Below are 24,502 nucleotides of genomic sequence, written 5' to 3'. Positions count from 1 at the left end.
CACTCAGCAGGTCTGGCAGCATCTGTGGAAAGAGAAGCAGATTAAACGTTTCGGGTCAGTGACCCTTCTTCGGAACTGACACTGTATTCCAGATGTGGTCTCACCCAAATCCTGTACAATTGTAACTCACTTCTTTATTGCTGTATTCTAATCCCCTCGCAATAAAGGCCAACACGCCATTTGCCTTCCTAATTGCTTGTTGTACCTGCATGCTAACTTTCTGTATTCCTTGTACAAGTACACCCAAGTCTCTTTGAACACCAACAGTTACAAGTTTCACACCTTTTATCAAATATTCTACTTTTCTATTCTTATGACCAAAGTGAAGAACTTCACACTTCCCTACATTATACTCCATCTACCATCTTCTTGCCCACTCACTGAACTTGTCTATATCTCTTTGCAGCCTCTCTATGTCCTCCCACAGCTTCCCTTTCCACCTACCTTTGTATCATCAGCAAACTTAGATACATTATTCTCTGTCTCTTCATTTAAGTCATTAAGTTAGATTGTAAATAGCTGAGACCCCAGCACTTATCCTTGCGACACTCCATTATTCACTGCCTGCCAATCTGTTTATACCCACTCTTTGCTTCCTGTCCATTAACCAATCCTCTATCCATGCTAATATATTACCCACAATTCCATGAGTCCCTTATCTTCTCTATTAACCTTTTATGTAGCACCTTATTGAATGCCTTTTGGAAATCCAGGAATACGACTAGTTTCGCTTTACCCTGCTAGTTACATCCTCAAAAAACTCTCATAAATTTGTCAAACAAGATTTCCCTTCAGGAAAATCATGTTGACTTGTTTGAATGCTTTTCTCAGTGCATTGTTCAGACTTCCTGCATTTTCCCCAGTACTGATATTAGGCTAACTGACCTGTAGTTCACAGTTTTCTCTCTCCCTCCTTTCCTGAAAAACAGTTTAACATCTGCCAACTTCCAATCTGATGGAAATTTTCTGACCCCCTCCCACACCCACTGCAATATTACAGGGAACGGGGGTGGGGAGAAACAGCCTGTCTGCCCCAGGCCAATCAAGGCCCTTAATTGGCCAATTAACAGCCACATATGGGCCTCCTCTCTCTGCTGCAGGTATTTTATCCTCGGTTGGGTTAGGGGCGGGGAGGCAGTGTGGCAAAGGCACCAAGAACTCTGCCTGATAAAACCAGGCGTCTTTCTTGCGGGCTGCGGGGGGTCCTCCTGATTAGGCACCCTGATCCCCATGGAGGGCCACCCTCAAAGCTCCAACCGCCCCCATTGGGCACCTCCGGACCCTGTACCTGACCCCCCATTGCCTCAGACTTAAAGGTAACATTATATAATCTATCAGAACAGACTGAATGACAGAAAACATAGCACTCCACAAAACTATAGTGTTAGAGTGACAGATATTGTCTCAGTTATTTATTGCAGCCTGAGCTACACATTATATGCCAATCTAAAATCACATACAGTTTCAGACTGAGATACAGTATTTATTCCATAAATGCAAACCGAACTATATGTTCCACAGGAGTTCATACTATTGAACAAGCCTGGGCTCTTTTCTCTGAGTGGTCACCTAATAGAAGCATTGAATAATATGAAGGGTTTCGTTGGGGTAGAGGTAGAGATGTTTCCCACTTGTGGCGGAGTCCAAAGCTGTCGATATGAAATAGTCAGTAATAAATTAAATAAATAACTCAGGGGAAACTTCTTTACCCTGCTTTGACAGCACTTGAGCTGCTGAACATTGTTACATTTAACGTCAAGCTAAATGATTAAATGAGGCAGAAACAATTTGAGAGATTTGCTGATAGGGTTAGATGAAGTAGGGTTGGAGTAACCTCATTGGAACTACCAGCACTTGGGCAGAAAAGCCTGTCTCTGTGCTGTAAATACTATGTAATTCTGTGTAGAGTGAATCCAGAATGACAAACTAACCCAGAGATTAATGGCTACTGAATGCATCCCACACACAGGCAGTACCAGAAACTGACAGCTACTGAACAAAACCCACACTCACAGGCAGTACCAGAGACTGACAGATACTGAACAAAACCCACACTCACAGGAAGTACCAGAGACTGACAGATACTGAACAAAACCCACACTCACAGGCAGTACCAGAGACTGACAGATACTGAACATAACCTACAATCACAGGCAGTACCAGAGACTGACAGATACTGAACAAAACCCACACTCACAGGAAGTACCAGAGACTGACAGATACTGAACATAACCTACACATACAGGCAGTGCCAGAGACTGACAGACATTGAACATAACCTACACTCACAGGCAGTACCAGAAACTGAAAATATTGAACAAAAAGTACACACGCGGACAGTACCTGAGACTGACAGATATTGAACAAAACACACACTCACAGGCAGTACCAGAGACTGACAGATGTTATGTCCATCCCAAGTTCACAACAGAAACTAATAACTGAGAGATCCAACAGAAATCCAACACTTACATATAATACCAGTGACTTAAAGGTACAGAATTAATCGCACTCTCAAATATAGTGCATGTGACTGGGATACAGAATGAGTCTATACTGACACATAATACCAGGGAATGACAGATACAGAATGAATCACACAGTCACATACAGCAACAGGGACATTTTGGCACAGTATGAATCTGACAGTCATGTACAGAAACAGAGGCTGACAGATATCAAATGAAACCCACACACACATACAGTGACACTGAGAGCTATAACATATATGCCACATTCATATATAGTACCAGAGATTGACAGATACAGAATGAATTCCACACACACAAACAGTTCCAGAGCCTTATACATTCAGAGTGAATATCACACTTTGTACCAGAGACTGACCAATGCAGCATGAATCCCACACTCCCACTCAGTAATAGAGACTGACAGATAGCCACAAATACAGAATGATTCTCATTCTCATGTACAGGACAACAGACTGATTTGCCACAATGGTGTCTCTAATCTTTGGGCAAACTCAGTGTAATAATAACTTGTCTCCATTCCCAGTATTTCTAAATCCCACCTGTCCTACATAATCTGAACAATTATTGCATGTTGTTTTGACTGTCTGATCTGTAAACTGCACTGTATCACAGATTGCTGACATTTGCTAGCTGAAAGTGAGAACTGCAACATAGAAGCAGAAATTGGCACAGTCTGTCAGGGTTAATAAACAGGTAATGTGAGGTAATAAACTTTGTAATAAACTCATATTGCTTCACATTTTTATACTGAAAATAAAAGTAATCAATTCTTAATAAAAATGTTTACTACATTTATCTGATATTTGTAAATGTGCCCTGTTATATATTACACTACATTGAGCAGTATTTCTGTCTGATTTTTCCGGATACTATTTGCATTACTTCAAATAAAGAAAACATAACTGCACAAAGAACTGAGCACAATGCTGAAAGTTTCACAGCAAACAGTCAAAAGGGAAAGAGATAACATAAAGAAAGAAAAAAAGCTAAAATACTGGAAACACTCAGCCAGTCCAGAAACAACTGTGGAGAAGAGAAGCTCGGGTTAATGGTCCAGTTCTGTGACCCTTCTAAAGATCTGAAACATTGCTCCTCCCTTCCTCTCTCCACAGATACTGCTGGAACTGCTGAGTGTTTCCAGAATCGTCTGTTATTCAGATTTCTAGCGGCTGCAGTATTTCTCTTTTAGAAGAATAAAACAATCCCTGGGAGGGAATGAAAGTTTACATAAGAAATAAGAGCAGGAGTGGCCACTCTGCCCATCGAAATGGTTCCACCATTCAATAATGTAACAGCTGTTCTCCTACCTCAACTCCATCTTACCACACTGGCACAGCCCCCTTGATTCCATTAGTATCCAAAAACCTATCGATCTCTCTTGAATATACACAATGATTTAGCATCCAGAGCTCTCTGGGATAAAGAATTCAAAAGATTCATAACCCTTTGACTGAAAAAAAAATCTCCTCTTCTCAGTCAAATATGACCAAGCCCTTTATACTGAGACTGTAACCCTTCATTCCAGATTGTCCAGCGAGAGGAAACATCCTCCCAGCATTTACCATGTCAAGCCACTGAGCATTTTATCTGCCAGTGAGATTACCTCTCACTCTTCTGAATTCTGGGGACTAGAGGCCTAGTCTATTCAATCTCTTCTCATAGGACAATCCCCTCATCCTGGGAAGCAGCCTAGTGGCACGCCTCTGTACTCCCTCTAAGGAAAGTATATCCTTCCTTAGATAAGGGGACCAAAACTGCACAGCACTCCAAGGGTGATCTCACGCTGTATAATTGCAATAAATACTCATACTCTAATCTCTTTGCAATAAAGACAAACATATCATTTGCTTTCCTAATTGGTTGAGTACCTGCACGTTAACTTTCTGTGATTCCTGGACAAGGACACTCGGGTCCCTCTGAATGTAAACATTTCCCAGTCTCTCACTAATTTCAAAAATGTTCTGTATTGCTGTTTTCCTGCCAAAGTGTGTAACTTTACACTTCTCCCCATTATATTCCATCTCTCTTGTTCTTGCCCACATACTTAGTCTGTCTAAATCCCTTTTTTCCCTCTTTGCATCTTCCTCACAGTTTACTTTGCCACCTCACTTTATATCATCGGCAAACATGGATAACATTACATTCGGTCACCTCATCTAAGTCATTGATACAGAATGGAAATAACTGAGTCCCGAGCACCAATCCTTGCAGTATCCAACTACTTACAGCTTTCCTGCCGAAAATGACTCGGTTATTCCTGCTCTCTGTTTTTTGTCTGTTAACTACTACTCAATCTATACTAATATATTATCCCCAAATTGCATGGGACCGAGATTGGTGTAATAACCACTTGTTTGATAACTGATTGAATGCTTTTTGAAAATCCAGACAGACTACATCCACTGGTTCCCCTTATCTACCCTGGCAGTTACAACGTCAACAAATTCTAATAAGTTTGTCATTGACAATTTCCTTTTAATAAATCAATGTTGACTCTGCCCAACCATATTCTGATATTCCACATCACCCTTTACCATGTCTGTAATAATAGATTGTACCATATTCCCCATTGCTGATGTCAGGCAAACTGGACTCTAGTTCCTTGCTTTCTCTCTCCTTCCTTTCTTGAATAGTGTGGATATGTTTGTTCCCCTCCAATCCACAGCTTCCAGAATCCAGGAATTGTTTCTTATAAGGAACGGGAATAGCTGTGGGAAAATGAATCTGAGTAATTCTATTCTGAGTCCACTGCATGATTCAGGTCAAATAATAATTATCAATAAAAAGGAGTAAAATCAGAGTTCAATTTAACTTTAATTTGAAGGAAATCAGTGTTGGAAATATGTTTATTCAAATTATACACTTCTTGGTTTGGGAAACAAAATTCCTTTGAGACAGCACCCAACTGAGTTCCTATCTTTCAGTTTCTCATCTGAGGAATTTAAGGAACGCCAAACTGTAATGGCTGGGAATCAAACCCGGGCACAGCTGCTTGGAAGGTCATTGACCTCAAACATTAACTCTGTTCTCTCTCCACAGATGTTGCCTGACCTGCTGAGTATTTCCAGCATTTTCTGTTTTTATTCCAGCTATGCTCACTGCTCTAACAGCATCGCTCACATGGAGCAATACATTGAGTCTTTCTGTGGACTTTGGGACTGGGCCGCTGTCTTTTGTTCTCTGATGCTATAATCACAGCCAATAAAATACTCAGCTCAGTTCCAGGTGTTTAAAACTGGTGAACTGAAAGGCGACATGATGTTTCAGGATGTGTCAGGTTGTTTCTGAACAGCAATAATCACAATTTTACAACACGGAAAGAGTTCATTTGAACAATGTTGCTGCTCTTTGAAAGATCTATCCAATCAGTCCCACCTCCCTGTCATTTTCACATTGCCCTGTAATTTCCCCATCAAATAATGATCCAATTCCCTCAGGAAAGTTATTGTTGAATCTGTTTTCACCTCCCTTTTCAAGCAGTACATTTCTGATCATCAGAACGCGTGTTAAACTATCACCTGATCTTCCCCTGATTCTTTTAACAATTCTGTGTCCATTGGTTACAGACCCTTCTGCCAGTGGGAACAGTTCCTCTTAAACCCATTACAATGTAGAACACAACTATTAAATATTATATTAACATCTCTGCACCAAGAAGAACGACCCTAGCTTTGCTATCCTTTCACGCATCTCCAGTGCCATTCTAGTCAATCTCCTCTGCACTCTCTCTCAGGCCTTGATATCCCTGCTAAAATGTGGAACCTAGAATTAGACACAATGCTCCAGCTGAGGCCGATAACCAGTGAGATATATAAAGGTTCGGCATAAACTCCTTGTTTGTGACCCGTATTCCCATTTCTGGTTTCTAACCCAGTGTCGGCTCTGAGCTGTTGAAACTGCCTGAATAAATATTTCCGCCCAACAATGCGCTCAACTTAGAGGCCGGAATGTGAGAAGCTGCTGAGAATAAGAGACCCTCGCAGCCAGGCGTCATTTCCCGCTGGATTTTTCAATAGAAACTGGGGCTGGAGAGAGTCTTTGGGAAATGGAATTCCTGAATGCAGTTTGTGATTGGTTGCAGATATAAAACTATTGTGACATCACTGCCAATCACCCAATCACAATCTTTACTTTCTCCCATCCCTCATTAGCATAGAGCTGTGGGATTGTCTATTTAATCCGCACTCGGAAGGGGTTTGGTTTATTTCTGTATCTGAAACTGAAAATGGTAAGGTCCCCCCACCAAGCTGAACTGAGGGGCTGGACCCCTGGGAAACCCCTCGAACTGTATCGGGAAAATTTTCATTTGCTGTAAATGTAAAAATGTAATTGGCATGACAAATGTGAAATGGAAGGGTTGTGAAGCAACTCATGATTGTGCTGAAGGAAACTGATCTCCCTTGCAATGTTTGTATTTTTGGTGCTGTTTGAAACTGTTTGGCAATGTATTTTTAACAGATTGGCATGAATAAAGTCTATTTTGGAAATAAAAAAAAGAGAAGAAAGCAGCTCCTAAGAAGGGCGCCAAGAAAACCTTAAATAAACCGTCAACAAAGGGCGGCAAGAAGCGCAGGAAGGACAGTTACTCAATCTACATCTACAAAGTGATGAAGCAGGTTCACCCCGAGACCGGCATCTCCTCCAAGGCCATGAGCATCATGAACTCGTTTGTGAACGATGTTTTCGAGCGCATCGCGGGTGATGCTTCCCGCCTGGCCCATTACAACAACCATCAGCTCCGGGAGATCCAGACCGCCGTGCGACTGCTGCTGCCCAGGGAGCTGGCCAAGCACGCCGTGTCGGAAGGGACCAAGTACATCAGCTCCAAGTAAAACTGCACAATGGACTGAAAAACAGATCAAACACAATGGCTCTTTGAAGAGCCACCAACAATCTCTGAAAAAGCTGCATCCGACATCTCTATGAAATCACTTTAAGACAATGTATAATATGATAACGATCCCAATGCTGTGTTTGTATCTCCTGTTATTAACCGAACACGAACCCATAATCTGATCTCCCGCCTTCACTTTTTTTGCTTAAAGCTGCTCTTATTCTGGTTTTTCACAGCCCCTGAATGACCGCATTAACAGCTGATTTCAGCGGTAAGGATTAGACCTTCATCTCTTCACTGATTAATCATTTTATTAACAGCAACTCTCCGCAGTCTAACAGCCTGGGATGGGATTATTGCAGAGCAAGTTAAGGGCCGTTTGAGGACTTGATCCGGCTCCCTCTTTTCAGAGAAGGACACTGGGCTCTGATTCAAAGCTAAACTGAGTATTTCACTTCAGGCCAATGCAGACCCCACCCGGGACAGTTTGAAAGCGATTTTAGAATGAGTCACAATTTACATAACATTTTACAAGTTGAATAAAACAAAATCAAGAGAAGGGACTTTAAATCTTTGACTAAGGCTGACATTTATTTTAATCCGCTCCTTTCCGACGATGAAATTGGCGGGCTTTTTGAAATTGACAAATTCTCTGCTTCTGATGTCGTGGCGGGTAAATCCCGCCCTCTTCTGTTGGTCAGTGACCTGATTGGTGAAGAATATAGGCAAATGAGGTCAATTAAGTACCGACCATTGAGGAGAGTTCTCAGTCTTTAAGTAAAGTAAATGCTGCGGAAATTATCCATTTATGAAAGTATTTGTGAGATTATGGAAATGTCTGGAAGAGGAAAGACCGGCAGGAAAGCTCGGTCCAAGGCTACGTCTCGCTCCTCCCGGGCTGGACTGCAGTTCCCGGTGGGCCATGTTCACAGGCTCCTGAGAAAGGGCAACTATGCTGAGCATGTGGGTGCCGGAGCCCCGGTCGATCTGGCTGCTGTGCTCGAGTATCTGACAGCTGAAATCCTCGAGCTGGCCGGTAACGCGGCCCGGGACAACAAGAAGACCCGCATCATCCCCAGACACCTGCAGCTGGCTGTCCGCAACGACGAGGAGCTCAACAAGCTGCTGGGAGGGGTGACCATCCCTCAGGGCGGGGTGCTACCCAGGAAAACCAGCGCTCAGAGCTCCCAGAAAAAGCAAAGCAGAAAAAATGTCATCTAATAAACCAAACACTCTTTTCAGAGCCACCCACAGTCTCTGTGAAAGGGCTGATTACTGTCTGATTCCAGCATGTCAGTAACAGAACAGAATAGGAACTATTTAAAATGTTTATGAGCAACTATTTCAGTGGCTTCTCACTGTTCCCCTGATCCCTGTGTGAAGGGGAACTACCAATAGTATAATTTATTCCTTTTCACACCGAGTTTGAGTTATTGGTCCCTGAAGGATTGCTGAATGGAGTCTTTTACCGCCGGTTACAGATAAGAAGTGGGGGGGGGGGGAAATGACAGGTTAAAGCTGTGCGTAAAATAGCGCCAGGAATTTGTGGCGATAATAGCGGAATAAAGAAAGGTTTTTAAAGGTTGGTGGAAAATATTTTACGAACAACTTTAAATAGATTTTCCAGTAATTCGCTTTTTGCCGACACTGAAATTGGCGCCTTTTTCGAATTCAAACGTTCTGCCAATTTCGACAATTTAAGCGAATGATTTGCTGCATTTTCCCTAATTCGAGGCTCTGCGATTGGTTAAGAAATGCGAATGGGAAGAGGGTGACCAATCAGAAGTGTGCACGGGTTCACGCGGGCTCAAACTGCGGGAATTCCAGGTCCCAGAATGAATGAGCTGAAACTGATCAGTTTCACAAACCCTGTCAGTTTCAGTGCAGGAAACACCGTCTCGTGAAAAGTAACATCACAAGTGGGTCTGGTTCCAGTGACCGATTCAACGGCTGCTGCAAAAGTCCCGGATTCCCTCATTGCAGCGAAATCATTTTGAAATTCTATGAAAACAATGAGTGATTCTGGAGGAGTGATGTGGCTTTGCACTGAGGGCATGTGTGGACGGGGGAAATAACTAACTGCAGAGCCTCGGGCACTGTTTACACAGCCCGTTTAGAAAATCAAATCCACTGCACATCCTTGCTGCAAATGAAATGTCAATTTCGGGGATTCCAGTTTTATACCCGAATACAGCACAGATTTATTCCAGACAGTTCTGAACAGCCTATCCCAGCTCCCGTTTCCAGGTCACTGCTCTCTCTGTGAGACGGTGGGTGGCTCTTCGAAGAGCCTTTGTTGTGTGTTTGCTGGAAAGGGTCGAGTTGTGCGGCCCTGCCGTTTCAGAGCGTACACCACATCCATGGCAGTGACCGTCTTGTGCTTGGCGTGCTCAGTGTAGGTGACCGCATCCCTGATCACATTCTCCAGGAAAATCTTCAACACCCCGCCAGTCTCCTGATAGATCAAACCCGAGATCCGCTTGACCCCGCCACGGCGAGCCAGGCGGCGGATTGCTGGTTTGGTGATGCCTTGGATATTGTCAAGAAGCACTTTGCGGTGCCGCTTTGCTCCGCCTTTGCCCAGTCCTTTGCCTCCTTTACCTCTGCCAGACTTTCTTTTATTAATTTCCAAAATATACTTTCTTCATAAAAATCTGTAAAAAAAATACATTACAAAACAGTTCCAAAAAGCACCAAGTCAAACAATACAAAGAGTGGAAAGGAGATCAGTTTCCTTCAATACAGGAGTGAGTTGCCTCACAACCCTTCCATATCATTTCTCATGCCATGTACATTTTAGAGCAAACAAATAGTTTCTGGCTACAGTTCGAGGGGTTTCCCATGGATCCAGCCCCTCAGTTCGCTATGGTGGGGGGACCTTACACTGTGGTCTTTCCCCATTGAGCCTTTGCTGCAGCTGCCCCAAGCTTTACTGCGTCCCTCAGCACGTAGTCCTGGAACTTGGAATGTGCCAGTCTGCAACATTCGGTCGTGGATAACTCTTTGCGCTGGAAGACCAGCAAGTTTCGGGCAGAGCAAAGAGCATCTTTCAACGAATTGATAGTCTTCCAGCAGCAGTTGATGTTTATCTCGGTGTGCGTCCCTGGGAACAGCCCGTAGAGCACAGACCCCTGTGCTACAGAGCTGCTTGGGATGAACCTCGACAAAAACCATTGCATCTCTTTCCACACCTGCTTTGCAAAGACACATTCCAGAAAGAGATGGGCAACCATCTCTTCTCCACCACAGCCACCTCGATGGCATTGTGCAGAGGGGGTGAGACTTCGGGCGTGCAGGAAGGATCTGATGGGGAGGGCTCTTCTCACCATCAGCCAAGCTACATCTTGGTGCTTGTTTGAAAGTTCTGGTGATGGGGCATTCCGCCAAATGACTTTGGAAGTCTGCTCGGGAAACCATCCGACAGGATCCACCACCTTCTTTTCCCATAGGGTCTTGAGAACATTCTGTGCAGACCAGTGCCTGATGGATTGGTGGTCAAAGGTGTTTTTCCACAGAAACCTTTCCATGAAGGATAGGTGTTACAGCACAGTCCAACTGGATGGAGCGTTCCACGGCAATATGACCAGGCCCATGCTTCGCAACACTGGGGACAGATAGAACCTCAGCACGGAATGACACTTGGAGTTTGCATACTGGAGGTCTACACACAGCTTGATACAGCCGCACACAAAGGTAGCCATCAGGATGAGGGCGATGTTGGGTACATTTTTCCCGCCCTTCTCCAGAGGTTTGAACATCGTGTCCCTCGGGACCTGGTCCATTTTGGATCCCCAGATGAAGCGGAAAATGGCTCAGATGATCACTACAGTGCAGGAGTGCAGTATGGGCCAGACCTGCACCACGTACAGTAACCTGACACAATGGAGAGAGATCGCTGCTCCCACATGTTCAGCTTATGTTGTACCCTGGCTACTCGTTCCTCCCAGGTTTTGGTGCACGCCCCAGCCCTTCCGAACCATACCCAAGCACCTTCAGGTAGTCTGACCTAATGGTGAAGGGGACAAAGGATCGCTCAGCTGAGTTCCCAAAGAACATGGCCTCGCTCTTGCCGTGTTTAACATTGGCTCCCGAGGCCAGTTCGAGCTGGTCACTGATGCTCATCAGTCTGCGCACAGGCAGCGGGTTCAAGCAGAAAACGGCGACGTCATTCATGTACAGGGAGGTTTTAACCTGAGTGCCTCCACTGCCTGGGATTGTTACCCTTCTGATACTCGCATTCTTCCTAATAGACTCAGAAAAGGGTTCAATACAGCAAATAAACAAGACAGGGGAGAGAGGACAGCCCTGTCTGACTCCAGATTGGATCGGGAAACTTTCTGATTCCCACCCATTGATTGAGACTGCGCTACTGATGTTTGTGTAGAGCAGTTTGATCCAATTGCAGATTCCCTCCCCAAACACCATATTGGAAAGTACGTCCATCATGTAGGTGTGCGATATCCTATCAAAAGCCTTCTCCTGGTCCAGGCTGATGAGGCAGGTGTCCACCCTCCTGTCCCATACATAGGTGATAGTATCCCTGAGTGGCGCGAGACTATCAGAGATCTTCCTGCCTGATATAGTACAGGTCTGATCAGGGTCAATCACTAACTCCAGAGCAGACTTGACTCGACTGGCTATGACTTTTGACAGAATCTTGTAGTCGATGTTAAGCAGCGAGATGGGCCGCCAATTTCTGATTTCGGCCCCCTACCCCTTCCGCTTGCAGATGAGGGTGATGATGCCTTTCCTCATGGATTCTAATATGCTGCCGACCAGGACCATACTCTGGTATACTGCCAGGCTTTTTTTTTAACTTTCCAAAATATACTTTATTCATAACAATCTGTAAAAATTACATTCCCAAACAGTTTAAAACAGCATCAAGTCAAAAATACAAACAGTGCAAAGGTGATCAGTTTTCTTCTATACAATCACGAGTTGCCTCACAACTCTTCCATTTCATTGTCATGCCATATACATTTCTACATTTACAGCACACAAAATTTTCCCGATAGGTTCGAGGGGTTTCCCATGGATCCAGCCCCTCCGCTCAGCTTGGTGGGTGGACCTTACACAGTGGTCTTTCCCCATTGAGCCTTTGCTGTGGCTGCCCCAAGCTTTAGTGCGTCCCTCACCACGTAGTCCTGGACCTTGGAATGTGCCAGTCTGCAACATTCGGTGGTGGACAACTCTTTGCGCTGGAAGACCAGCAGGTTTCGGGCAGACCAAAGGGCGTCTTTCACCGAATTGATAGTCCTCCAGCAGCAGTTGATGTTTGTCTCGGTGTGCGTCCCTGGGAACAGCCCGTAGGGCACAGACTCCTGTGTTATAGAGCTGCTTGGGATGAACCTCGACAAAAACCACTGCATCCCTTTCCACACCTGCTTTGCAAAGACACATTACAGGAGGAGGTGGGCGACCGTCTCTTCCCCACAACAGCCACCCTGATAATTCTTGCCTCAAATCAGTGCACAATAAAAGAGACTGATTCCGTCAGCCTCCTTTTTTTTACAGGCCGCCCGGACCTGGCTGAGAAAGGCAGAGTGAGTGCAGGGAGGGGAGGAGACAAGAGTAAAGATTAAACAGAGAGCGAGAGGGAAGGAGACACCCAGAGTGACAGACAGAGAGAGAACGGCCCCTTATCTTTTAGCTCCACCTCCTGTTTCCTCCGGGCTGCCAATTTCAAACCCTTTATTAACAGTAGAACCGAAACCCAGCTCTCCACGCAAACCCTTCCAGACTCGACCTTTCAAGGCTTTCCAGAAAGACAGAGTTTTTAAATATGGTCCCGCTACAATTAACACTCAGTAATATTCCCACCTAAACACAGTCCATTCTATACTAAGAAACCTCCTCAGTAACATCACCATTTCCACACACATGCGCTTCCAGCAGTTCACAGCACCTGACTGCAGCTGTTTGGGGAATCTCCTGTGTTAAGATTGGAGTTGGAAAGCGGCCTTTACCCGGCAGTGTTATCGTCTCACACTGAATCTGCCAGACATCCTGTTCTCTTATTGTGAGAGAGAAAGCACGGATTTAGGAAATGTTCATTTGAAATGATCTCTATTGAGAACGAGCCCGGCCGTTGGACAGGTATTCCAGTGCAAACAGCTGTCCACGACCGAGTGTTGCAGACTGGCACTTTCCATCATATGTGCTGTGGGATGGCATTAAAGCTTGGAGAAGCCACCATGGAGCCTCAATGGAAAGGCGACAGACTAAGGCCCTAGTACAGCGAGGGGCTGGAACCTGTGTTAAACCCCTCGGGCTGTTTGCACCAGAGAATGTTTGATGTGTAATGTAAATACTGTAAATATAACCTGTGCAGGCAGGGATAGTGAGATACCTCATGTACTTTATTGAAGGAAACTGATCTGTATTGTACCTTATGTAATATTAAAATTGAACTGCTTTGCAATATAATTGCACAAATTATATGAATAAATTACATTTTGTGCAAAAGAAAGCAGCTTTCCTGTCAACACACACCTTGTCTCAGGGCACAACTTTCCTGTGATCTTGTCATACCCAACTTCGCTCTATATCTTCTGACACACACACTTTACAGTCTGTCATTTCCAAAAACAAGCATTCTAAAATCAAAATACCTTTTGTTTATTTCTCCTTTCTTTTCATTTCTCCTCTATTCTTCTCAATCACTCCCTTCAACAGTCCTATTCAGATCAAGGTGGAATGTGAATAGTGTCACAACTCACCTCTGACACTATTATTACCCTTCTCTTCTCTTGTCTTATTCAATGGGAAAGTTTTATTCACCAGTCTGTTGCTGTTTTACACTCTTGCCATACCATCTGGTATTGCATTCATCTGAATTCTGTGCTTTCATGACCTTATACATCTTTTCCTCTTCTGGATGATTTGTTTGCTTCAGTTCCATTCAACCAGGCTGGAACACAGGGAAGCTTAGAACAAAGAACAAAGAACAGTACAGCACAGGAACAGGCCATTCGGCCCTCCAAGCCTGCGCCGATCTTGATGCCTGCCTAAACTAACACCTTCTGCACTTCCGTGGCCTATATCCCTCTATTCCCTTCCTATTCATGTATTTGTCAAGATGTCTCTTAAACGTCGCTATCGTATCTGCTTCCACCACCTTCCCTGGCAGCAAGTTCCAGGCACTCACCACCCTCTGTGTAAAAAACTTGCCTCGCACATCCCCTCTAAACATTGCCCCTCGCACCTTAAACCTATGTCCCCTAGCAACTGACTCTACCACCCTGGGAAAAAGCTTCTGACTATCCACTCTGTCCATGCCGCTCATAACTTTGTAAATCTCTATCATGTCGCCCTTCCACCTCCGTCGTTCCAGTGAAAACAATCTGAGTTTTTCCAACCTCTCCTCATAGCTAATGCCCTCCAGACCAGGCAACATCCTGGTAAACCTCCTCTGTACCCTCTCCAAAGCCTCCACGTCCTTCTGGTAGTATGGCGACCAGAATTGCACGCAATATTCTAAGTGTGGCCTAACTAAGGTTCTGTACAGCTGCAACATGACTTGCCAATTTTTATACTCTATACCCCGACCGATGAAGGCAAGCATGCCGTATGCCTTCTTGACTACCTTATCCACCTGCGTTGCCACTTTCAGTGACCTTTGCCTTGGGTGGGTCCACGTTGATCCATTACATTCAGAATCACCTCCTTGAAATAACACCATAGTACAACGACAGTAACCACACAGAATCTGCTTCAAACACTCCTCCACATTTTATCTGTTCTGACTGTCAACACCTCCAGCTCTTTTGTTTAAGTGGAACCCATCAGGTTTGTCTAGGCTCCTTCTATTCTGAAAGCTGCAGCACTGGTTCAGGGAATTCAGCCCTGTTTCTCTACTCTAAAGGCTCAGCCATGCTTGATCTGCCTCGTATTTTGCTTTTATTGCAACGTTACAAGACCTCCAATCCTCTGGAAAACGATGGTCAGAACTTCCACTATTTCTTCCCTGGCTTCATTCAATAGCCTGGGGTACATTTCATCTGGTCCTGGTGATTTATCCACATTCAAGGATGCTCATACCATTAAGACTTCCTCTCTCCTTAAGTTATCACGTCCAATACTTCACACTCCTCCTCCTTCATAACAATATCTGCATCACCCCCTCATTTGAGAAGACAGTAATGTATTCATTCAGGATATTGGCAACATCTTCCACCCCGATACAAAGGTTACATTTTTGATCTTTTCTGTGCCCTGCTGTTTGCTCAGTTGCCTCTGACTCTCATGTTTTGATGCAACATCTTTGGGTCCATTGTTATTTTGCTTGTCCATGTTCTTTCCTGTTCTCTCTTTGCTCTTCACCGCTGCTCCCAAACGCCTCCAGTGCAGTCAAAACACAAGGTTTTAGAATTTAGAATTTAGAACATTACAGCGCAGTACAGGCCCTTCGGCCCTCGATGTTGCGCCGACCTGTGAAACCATCTGACCTACACTATTCCATTTTCATCCATATGTCTATCCAATGTCCACTTAAATGCCCTTAAAGTTGGCGAATCTACTACTGCTGCAGGCAGGGCGTTCCACGCCCTTACTACTCTCTGAGTAAAGAAACTACCTCTCACATCTGTCCGATATCTATCACCCCTCAACTTAAAGCTATGTCCCCTCGTGTTTGCCATCACCATCCGAGGAAAAAGACGCTCACTATCCACCCTATCTAACCCTCTGATTATCTTATATGTCTCTATTAAGTCACCTCTCCTCCTCCTTCTCTCCAACGAAAACAACCTCAAGTCCCTCAGCCTTACCTCGTAAGACCTTCCCTCCATACCAGGCAACATCCTAGTAAATCTCCTCTGCACCCTTTCCATAGCTTCCACATCCTTCCTATAATGCGGTGACCAGAACTGCACGCAATACTCCAGGTGCGGTCTCACCAGAGTTTTGTACAGCTGCAGCATGACCTCGTGGCTCCGAAACTCGACCCCCCTACTAATAAAAGCTAACACACCATATGCCTTCTTAACAGCCCTATTAACCTGGTTAGCAACCTTCAGGGATGTATGCACCTGGACACCAAGATCTCTCTGTTCATCTACAGTACCAAGAATCCTCCCATTAGCCCAGTACTCTGCATTCCTGTTACTCCTTCCAAAGTGAATCACCTCACACTTTTCCGCATTAAACTCCATTTGCCATCTCTCAGCCCAGCTCTGCAGCCTATCTATGTCTCTCTGTACCCGACAACATCCTTCGGCACTATCCACAACTCCACCGACCTTAGTGTCATCTGCAAATTTACTAACCCACCCTTCTACACCCTCTTCCAGGTCATTTATAAAAATGACAAACAGCAGTGGCCCCAAAACAGATCCTTGCGGTACACCACTAGTAACTAAACTCCAGGATGAACATTTGCCATCAACCACCACCCTCTGTCTTCTTTCAGCTAGCCAATTTCTGATCCAAAGCTCGAAATCACTATCAACCCCATACTTGCGTATTTTCTGCAATAGCCTACCGTGGGGAACCTTATCAAACGCCTTACTGAAATCCATATACACCACATCCACTGCTTTACCCTCATCCACCTGTTTGGTCACCTTCTCGAAAAACTCAATAAGGTTTGTGAAGCACGACCTACCCGTCACAAAACCGTGCTGACTATCTCTAATGTACTTATTCTTTTCAAGATGATTATAAATCCTGTCTCTTATAACCTTTTCCAACATTTTACCTACAACCGAAGTAAGGCTCACAGGTCTATAATTACCAGGGCTGTCTCTACTCCCCTTCTTGAACAAGGGGACAACATTTGCAATCCTCCAGTCTTCCGGCACTATTCCTGTCGACAATGACGACATAAAGATCAAGGACAAAGGCTCTGCAATCTCCTCCCTAGCTTCCCAGAGAATCCTAGGATAAATCCCATCTGGCCCAGGGGACTTATCTATTTTCACACTTTCCAAAATTGCTAACACCTCCTCCTTGTGAACCTCAATCCCATCTAGCCTCGTAGCCTGAATCTCAGTATTCTCAACAACATTTTCTTTCTCTACTGTAAATACTGACGCAAAATATTCATTTAACACTTCCCCTATCTCCTCTGATTCCACACACAACTTCCCACTACTATCCTTGATTGGCCCTAATCTAACTCTAGTCATTCTTTTATTCCTGATATACCTATAGAAAGCCTTAGGGTTTTCCCTGATCCGATCCACCAATGACTTCTCGTGTCCTCTCCTTGCCCTTCTTAGCTCTCTCTTTAGATCCTTCCTGGCTAGCTTGTAGCTCTCAAGCGCCCTAACTGAGCCTTCACGTCTCATCCTAACATAAGCCTTCTTCTTCCTCTTGACAAGCGCTTCAACTTCTTTAGTAAACCACGGCTCCCTCGCACGACAACTTCCTCCCTGCCTCACAGGTACATACTTATCAAGGACACGCAGTAGCTGCTCCTTGAATAAGCTCCACATTTCGATTGTTCCCATCCCCTGCAGTTTCCTTCCCCATCCTACGCATCCTAAATCTTGCCTAATCGCATCATAATTTCCTTTCCCCCAGTTATAATTCTTGCCCTGCGGTATATACCTGTCCCTGCCCATCGCTAAGGTAAACCTAACCGAATTGTGATCACTATCACCAAAGTGCTCACCTACATCTAAATCTAACACCTGGCCGGGTTCATTTCCCAGTACCAAATCCAATGTGGCATCGCCCCTGGTTGGCCTGTCTACATACTGTGTCAGAAAACCCTCCTGCACACACTGGACAAAAACTGACCCATCTAAAGTACTCGAACTATAGTATTTCCAGTCGATATTTGGAAAGTTAAAGTCCCCCATAACAACTACCCTGTTACTCTCGCCGCTGTCGAGAATCATCTTCGCTATCCTTTCCTCTACATCTCTGGAACTATTCGGAGGTCTGTAAAAGACTCCCAACAGGGTAACCTCACCTCTCCTGTTTCTAACCTCAGCCCATACTACCTCAGTAGCCGAGTCCTCAAACGTCCTTTCTGTCGCTGTAATACTCTCCTTGATTAACAATGCCACTCCCCCCCCTCTTTTACCATCTTCTCTGTTCTTACTGAAACATCTAAATCCCGGAATCTGCAACATCCATTCCTGCCCCTGCTCTACCCATGTCTCCGAAATGGCCACTACATCGAGATCCCAGGTACCAACCCATGCTGCAAGCTCACCCACCTTATTCCGGATGCTCCTGGCGTTGAAATAGACACACTTTAAACCAGGTTCTTGCTTGCCAGTGCCCTCTTGCGTCCTTGTAACCATATCCCTGACCTCACTACTCTCAACATCCTGTCCACTGGCACTACAATTTAGGTTCCCATTCCCCTGCTGAATTAGTTTAAACCCCCCCGAAGAGCACTAGCAAACCTCCCCCCCAGGATATTGGTACCCCTCTGGTTCAGGTGAAGACCATCCTGTTTGTAGAGGTCCCACCTACCCCAGAAAGAGCCCCAATTATCCAGGAAACCAAAACCCTCCCTCCTGCACCATCCCTGCAGCCACGTGTTCAACTCCTCTCTCTCCCTATTCCTCGCTTCGCTATCACGTGGCACGGGCAACAACCCAGAGATAACAACTCTCTTTGTTCTCGCTCTAAGCTTCCACCCTAGCTCCCTAAATTTCTGTCTTAAATCCCCATCTCTCTTCCTACCTATGTCGTTGGTGCCTATGTGGACCACGACTTGGGGCTGCTCCCCCTCCCCATTAAGGATCCCAAAAACACGATCCGAGACATCACGAACCCTGGCACCTGGGAGGCAACATACCAACCGTGAGTCTCTCTCGTTCCCACAGAACCTCCTATCTGTTCCCCTAACTATGGAGTCCCCAATGACTAATGTTCTGCTCCTCTTCCCCCTTCCCTTCTGAGCAACAGGGACAGACTCTGTGCCAGATATCTGTACCCCATTGCTTACCCCTGGTAAGTCGTCCCCCGCAACAGTATCCAAAACGGTATACCTGTTGTTGAGGAAAACGGCCACAGGGGATCCCTGCACTGCCTGCTGGTTCCCTCTCCTTCCCCTGACGGTAACCCATCTACCTACTTCTTTTACCTGAGGTGTGACTACCTCCCCATAACTCCTCTCAATAACCTCCTCCGCGTCCCGAATGATCCGAAGTTCATCCAGCTCCAGCTCCAGTTCCCTAACGCGGTTCTCGAGGAGCTGGAGTTGGGTGCACTTCCCACAGATGCAGTCAGCAGGGACACTCTTGGCGACCCTTACCTCCCACATTCTGCAGGAGGAACATGCAACTGCCTTAACCTCCATTCCCACTATTGCAAATTCCCAACAAATCTACTGAAAAACCAAAAAAAAAACAAAAAGTCAAAACTTGTTAGGTTAGCAATCCAACAGACAGAACTTGCTAAATAAAAAGCTGACCTTATCAACACACAAGAGTCCTTTTTTTATGGTTAGAGGAGGAGGGTGGGTGGGAGACACTACACGTGTAGTGTCTCGGGTACAGCCACCACACAAATATATACCCTTTTCCTTACCCAGCCAGTCCCCTGGTGCTCCGAAAACAAAAGGGAATTCACTTTTAAACTTACGCTGAAATTGACTTCACAGCTGTAAGCCCGTTCACGCACCTCCGTTGCTATCCACGCTGCAGTCACCGAAACTAAAAGAAAGAGATTCTAAACCACACAAATATATACCTTTTTCCTTACCCAGCAATCCCCTGGTCCTCCGAAAACAAAAGGGAATTCACTTTTAAACTTCCGCTGAAATTGACTTCACAGCTGTAAGCCCATTCACGCACCTCCGTTGCTATCCACGCTGCAGTCACCGAAACTAAAAGAAAGAGTTTCTAAACCACACAAATATATACCTTTTTCCTTACCCAGCAATCCCCTGGTCCTCCGAAAACAAAAGGGAACTCACTTTTAAACTTACGCTGAAATTGACTTCACAGCTGTAAGCCCGTTCACGCACCTCCGTTGCTATCCACGCTGCAGTCACCGAAACTAAAAGTGTCAGAAGTGAGATTCGATCCCACGCCTCCAATGGAGACTGCGACCTAAACGCAGCGCCTTATACCGCTCGGCCATCTTGACCGCCTATCGGCTATTCCAAATGCTAAGGAAATTATTCATTCTTTGTGAAAGTATTTGTGAGATTGTGGAAATGTCTGGAAGAGGAAAGACCAGCGGGAAAGCTCGGGCCAAGGCCAAGTCTCAATCCTCCCGGGCTGGACTGCAGTTGCCGGTGGGCCGTGTTCACAGGCTCCTGAGAAAGGGCAACTATGCTGAGCGTGTGGGTGCCGGAGCCCCGGTCTATCTGGCTGCTGAGCTCGAGTATCTGACCGCTGAAATCCTCGAGCTGGCCGGTAACGCTGCCCGGGACAACAAGAAGAGCCGCATCATCCCCAGACACCTGCAGCTGGCCGTTTGCAACGACGAGGAGCTCAACAAGCTGCTGGGAGTTGTGACTATCGCTCAGGGCGGGGTGCTGCCTAATATCCAGGCCGTGCTGCTGCCCAAGAAAACCAGCACTCAAGAGCTCCCAGAAAAAGTAAAGCGGCCAAAATGTCATCTCATAAACCAAAGGCTCTTTTCAGAGCCACCCACAGTCTCTGTGAAAGGGCTGGTTACTGTCAGGAGGGAATCAGAGATGGAGTTATTGTAACAGTGGATTGATCTGTTTCACATCTGTCCAGTTGTCTTTTCAGTTCCCTCTCTGGATTTCGCTCTGTTTCTCTGCTCACACATCTCCCCCTCCAGTTAAGTGAAGAACTGAACGACAGGGTGTCAGAATCAACAATTTAATAAATCCCAATGCCTTCGATTTTATAAATCCCGAGACCATCCCGGTACATTAACGGGAACTGGTTCGGAGCTGATGAATTTATTTAATAATGGAAGTGTCCGGGTTAATTCTCTGTTTTTCATTTGGACAGTTTGAATTGTGTTTTTTTTTCTCTCCGGTGATCTGAGCGCCACTTCTCAATGAGAATCTGCTCCCAGAACAGAGTAAATGCAGGAAGAAAGAGGCCATTCTCAGGCTGTGTGTTTCTCTCCTAACCTGATCTGTTTAGACCGCACTGTTCCCAGAGGACGGAATCAGTGAGAGTTGTGAACACACAGGAGCTGAGTCCACTGCAGCGCTTCAATATGTGCCTTCTTCCCGGCTCTCCCTATTCTCCGGACACAAAGTTGTTTGTTCCCCCGGCGGCGGGGTAGAATCGGGGATTCTCTCCCCGCAGTGTCAGTGGCTGCAGCCCCGGGGAACTGGCGGTTTCAGTCAGAGTGACCGAGCTACCTTACAGGACTCTCCCCCTGAATTTGTGAACTGAGACTACACCGAACACATCTCCAGTTAGAGTGAGGGCCGGACATCCTTCTGTTTTATTACAGAGAGTGGGGAAAGGGCTGGGTGGAGGGGATCTCAGCGAGTCACCAAGGATCCTGGATTTACTCCAAATCATTTCCATGTGGAATCTGCAGGCGGGGCAGGGACAGGGATCATTTGATCAGGGGATCAGCTCTTTCCTGAGAGATGTGGGTGGCTCTGAGAAGAGCCTTTGTGTTCAGATGTTTACAAGTTTCCCGTGCTCTTTCACTTCATTCCAAACCCTGCTTTCTGAGCCTTCGCTGCTTTCGGCTTGATCTTGCTCGTCCATGTCTGCACTTTCTTCAGCGCCTTTCCGCCCGCCGCACTCTTGCCTTTTTTGACCTTCTTCGCAGGAGACTTTTTCTGAAGCGCTGCTTTCTTCTCCACCTTATTTGGCGTTGCCGCCGCCTTGCTGCTCGTTTTCTTGGCTGTTACTTTCTTTGTTGTCACTTTCTTGGCTGCTGGTTTCTTCACCAATGATTTCTTGTCTGCTGGTTTCTAACGAAGGATTTATTGTCTGCTGGTTTCTTCACTAAAGATTTCTTGTCTACTGGTGTCTTCACTAAAGATTTCTTGTCTGCTGGTTTCTTCACCTTCTTTCCCACTTTTCCCTGGGTTTTCCTTCTTGCTGATTTTGAAGGAGCCCGAGGTTCCCTGTCCCTTGCTCTGCACCAGGGAGCCTGTGTTCACATTCCTCTTGATACTTTGCTTGATCTGGGTCCTGAGCTTCTCCACATCGACACCGCTGCTACCCAGAGCCTTCTTTATGGCGGCCAGGGACATCCCCTTGCGATCGCTGAAAGCCGGCACAATCTTAAGGATCTGTTCGCCCAACAGGAGACCAGCTGGCTTGTTCCAGGGAGCCACCTTCTTCTTCTTGGGGGTCTTGACTTGGGCGGCGGCGGCGGCTGGAGGAGCCGTTTGGGCGGCTGCACTATCGGTCATGTCCGGGACTCTGCACAAATTCTCTCTGTCAATGTGAACTGGGTCAGAAATGAAGCCGGTGGTGGCGGCACAGAGCAACTTAAAGGCAGAGAGAGGATGGGGCGGAGACAAGCTGCTGTCAGCTCCCGGCTCCTGCTGTCTCTCTGTGTTTCTCTCTCCTCACAAACTCTCCAATTCCATTGAAATTCAGAGACTCCAGACGTCCAGACTAGATCTTTCCTGTCTCTCACTCCAGTATGTTTGCTGTTGAAAAGCTTTCACTAGGATTGAGGACTCCATTTTCCATTTCACCTGGTTTTATTGCTGCACTGACCGCCCTCTCTCACACCTCGCTGACATGTTCTCTACTTTTCAACTGAAATCTTGAAATAAAAATAAAATGATCCCGAATTCCCACTTTGGGGCTGAGCAGGGAGCAGGGCGGTTCTTTGACTGGAAAATCATTTGATTTTACACAAGAATGACTCTGAAATCCGGCGATGAGAGCGGACCCGCAAACACAGTGGCTTCAGACTAACCCGCCCTCCCCTTTAATACAATCTCTCTTCCACAATATTCACATCTGCATATTCACAGGACAAACTGTTCCCTGAATGTAGAGTTCCCAGGACAGGTTTTCCCCTCCGCTCGGTCTGTGCTGCGGATTCTCGGGGGTGAGTTGTATTTTCTCAGCTCAGTCAGTGTTAAACAGTCTGGGGCCGGCGCTCCGAATATTGTCTGTTAACCAGAGTCCGCTACAAGAGCCAATCACAGTTGTGACTTTTTTTATTCGTTCATGGGATTTGGGTGTGAGTCCAGAACCAGGGGTCATTATCTAAGGATACGGGGTAAACCTTTCAGGTTGCCCTTTCTCTCTCTGCCCCACTCTCTCTGCCGACACCCACCCCCGGTCTCCTCTCTCCCTCTTACTCTCCTCTCTCTCTCTCCCTCTTTCTGACAGTTGCAGAGAGCGAGAACTCTCAGCTTTATGGTTAGTCTTTTTTAAAAAATCGCAGCCGTCAGTTTCACAGCTGACAGGTGCTTTGAGCAGAGACAGCACTTCCGAAACTCGGACAAGCTCCGGATTTTCTGGAGGGCTTTTAAATGAAATCAGAACTGCCGGAAAGCTCCGAACTTGTCCGAGGTTCTGAAACGTTGTCTCTGCTCTAAGGACCTGTCAGCTGTGAAACTGACGGCTGCGATTTGATTGAAAGTCAGACTGGTCTGGAAGAAGAAGCCAATGGGAAATTTCTCATCCCTGAAATTATCAGTCACGGACCGAACTGTTTTAACGTGGACACTGGTGTCCATGTACAGACATGTTGCCAACCCCTGTTCTTCACACAGACTTACCAATCACACACTGAGCAACGCCAACAAATAATTTGACTTTTTTATTGAAGACTGACAATACTATATACAATTTACAGGCGAGTATTACAGGCACATCTTACCGGGGATCATCCCATCTCCTACTCTGTCACATACAGTTGACATCACTTCCTGAAGTGATGATGCACACACGAGTTACCAATTCCTTGAAACAAAGAGTAGGCATAAATGGGCCATTTTCTCATTGGCAGGATGTGACTGGTGGAGTGCCACAAGGATCAGTGCTTGGGGTTCAATTATTTACTATCTATATTAATGACATGGAGGAGGGGGCAGAGTGTAATTTATCCAAATTTGCTGATGATACAAAAATAGGTAGGGCATGTTGTCATGAAGACATAAGGAATCTGCAAGGGAATATAGATAGGTTGAGTGAGTGGGCAAAAACTTGGCAGATGGATTTAATGTAGGAAAGTGTGTGGTCATACACTTTGGTAGGAAGAATCAAAATGCAGACTATTATATAAATAGAGAGAGACTCCAAAAAAGAGGGATCTGGGTGTTCTTGTGATTGAAACACAAAAAGTT

The 24,502-nt window shown here is 45.7% G+C and overlaps 1 protein-coding gene and 1 non-coding gene across 2 annotated transcripts in view; both read right to left on the bottom strand.

The window, feature by feature from the left end:
• The window catches only part of LOC137358440 (histone H2B 1/2-like), a 28,599-nt gene extending 6,652 nt beyond the window's left edge, over positions 1-21,947 (bottom strand). The window contains exons 1-2 of the mRNA XM_068024403.1: positions 21,867-21,947; positions 7,246-7,338 (exon numbers count right to left, since the gene is read on the bottom strand). Coding sequence (XP_067880504.1) covers positions 7,246-7,338; positions 21,867-21,947 — 174 coding nt within the window. The remainder of the gene's footprint in view (positions 1-7,245; positions 7,339-21,866) is intronic.
• On the bottom strand, positions 20,300-20,382 carry trnal-uag (transfer RNA leucine (anticodon UAG)). Its single transcript has one exon. It is a non-coding gene; the product is annotated as a tRNA-Leu (tRNA).
• Positions 21,948-24,502: the final 2,555 nt, after the last annotated feature.

The sequence above is a fragment of the Heterodontus francisci genome, chromosome 50 (assembly GCF_036365525.1).
Source record: "Heterodontus francisci isolate sHetFra1 chromosome 50, sHetFra1.hap1, whole genome shotgun sequence".
Classification (NCBI taxonomy): domain Eukaryota; kingdom Metazoa; phylum Chordata; class Chondrichthyes; order Heterodontiformes; family Heterodontidae; genus Heterodontus; species Heterodontus francisci.
This window is presented reverse-complemented; position numbering and strand designations above follow the sequence as displayed.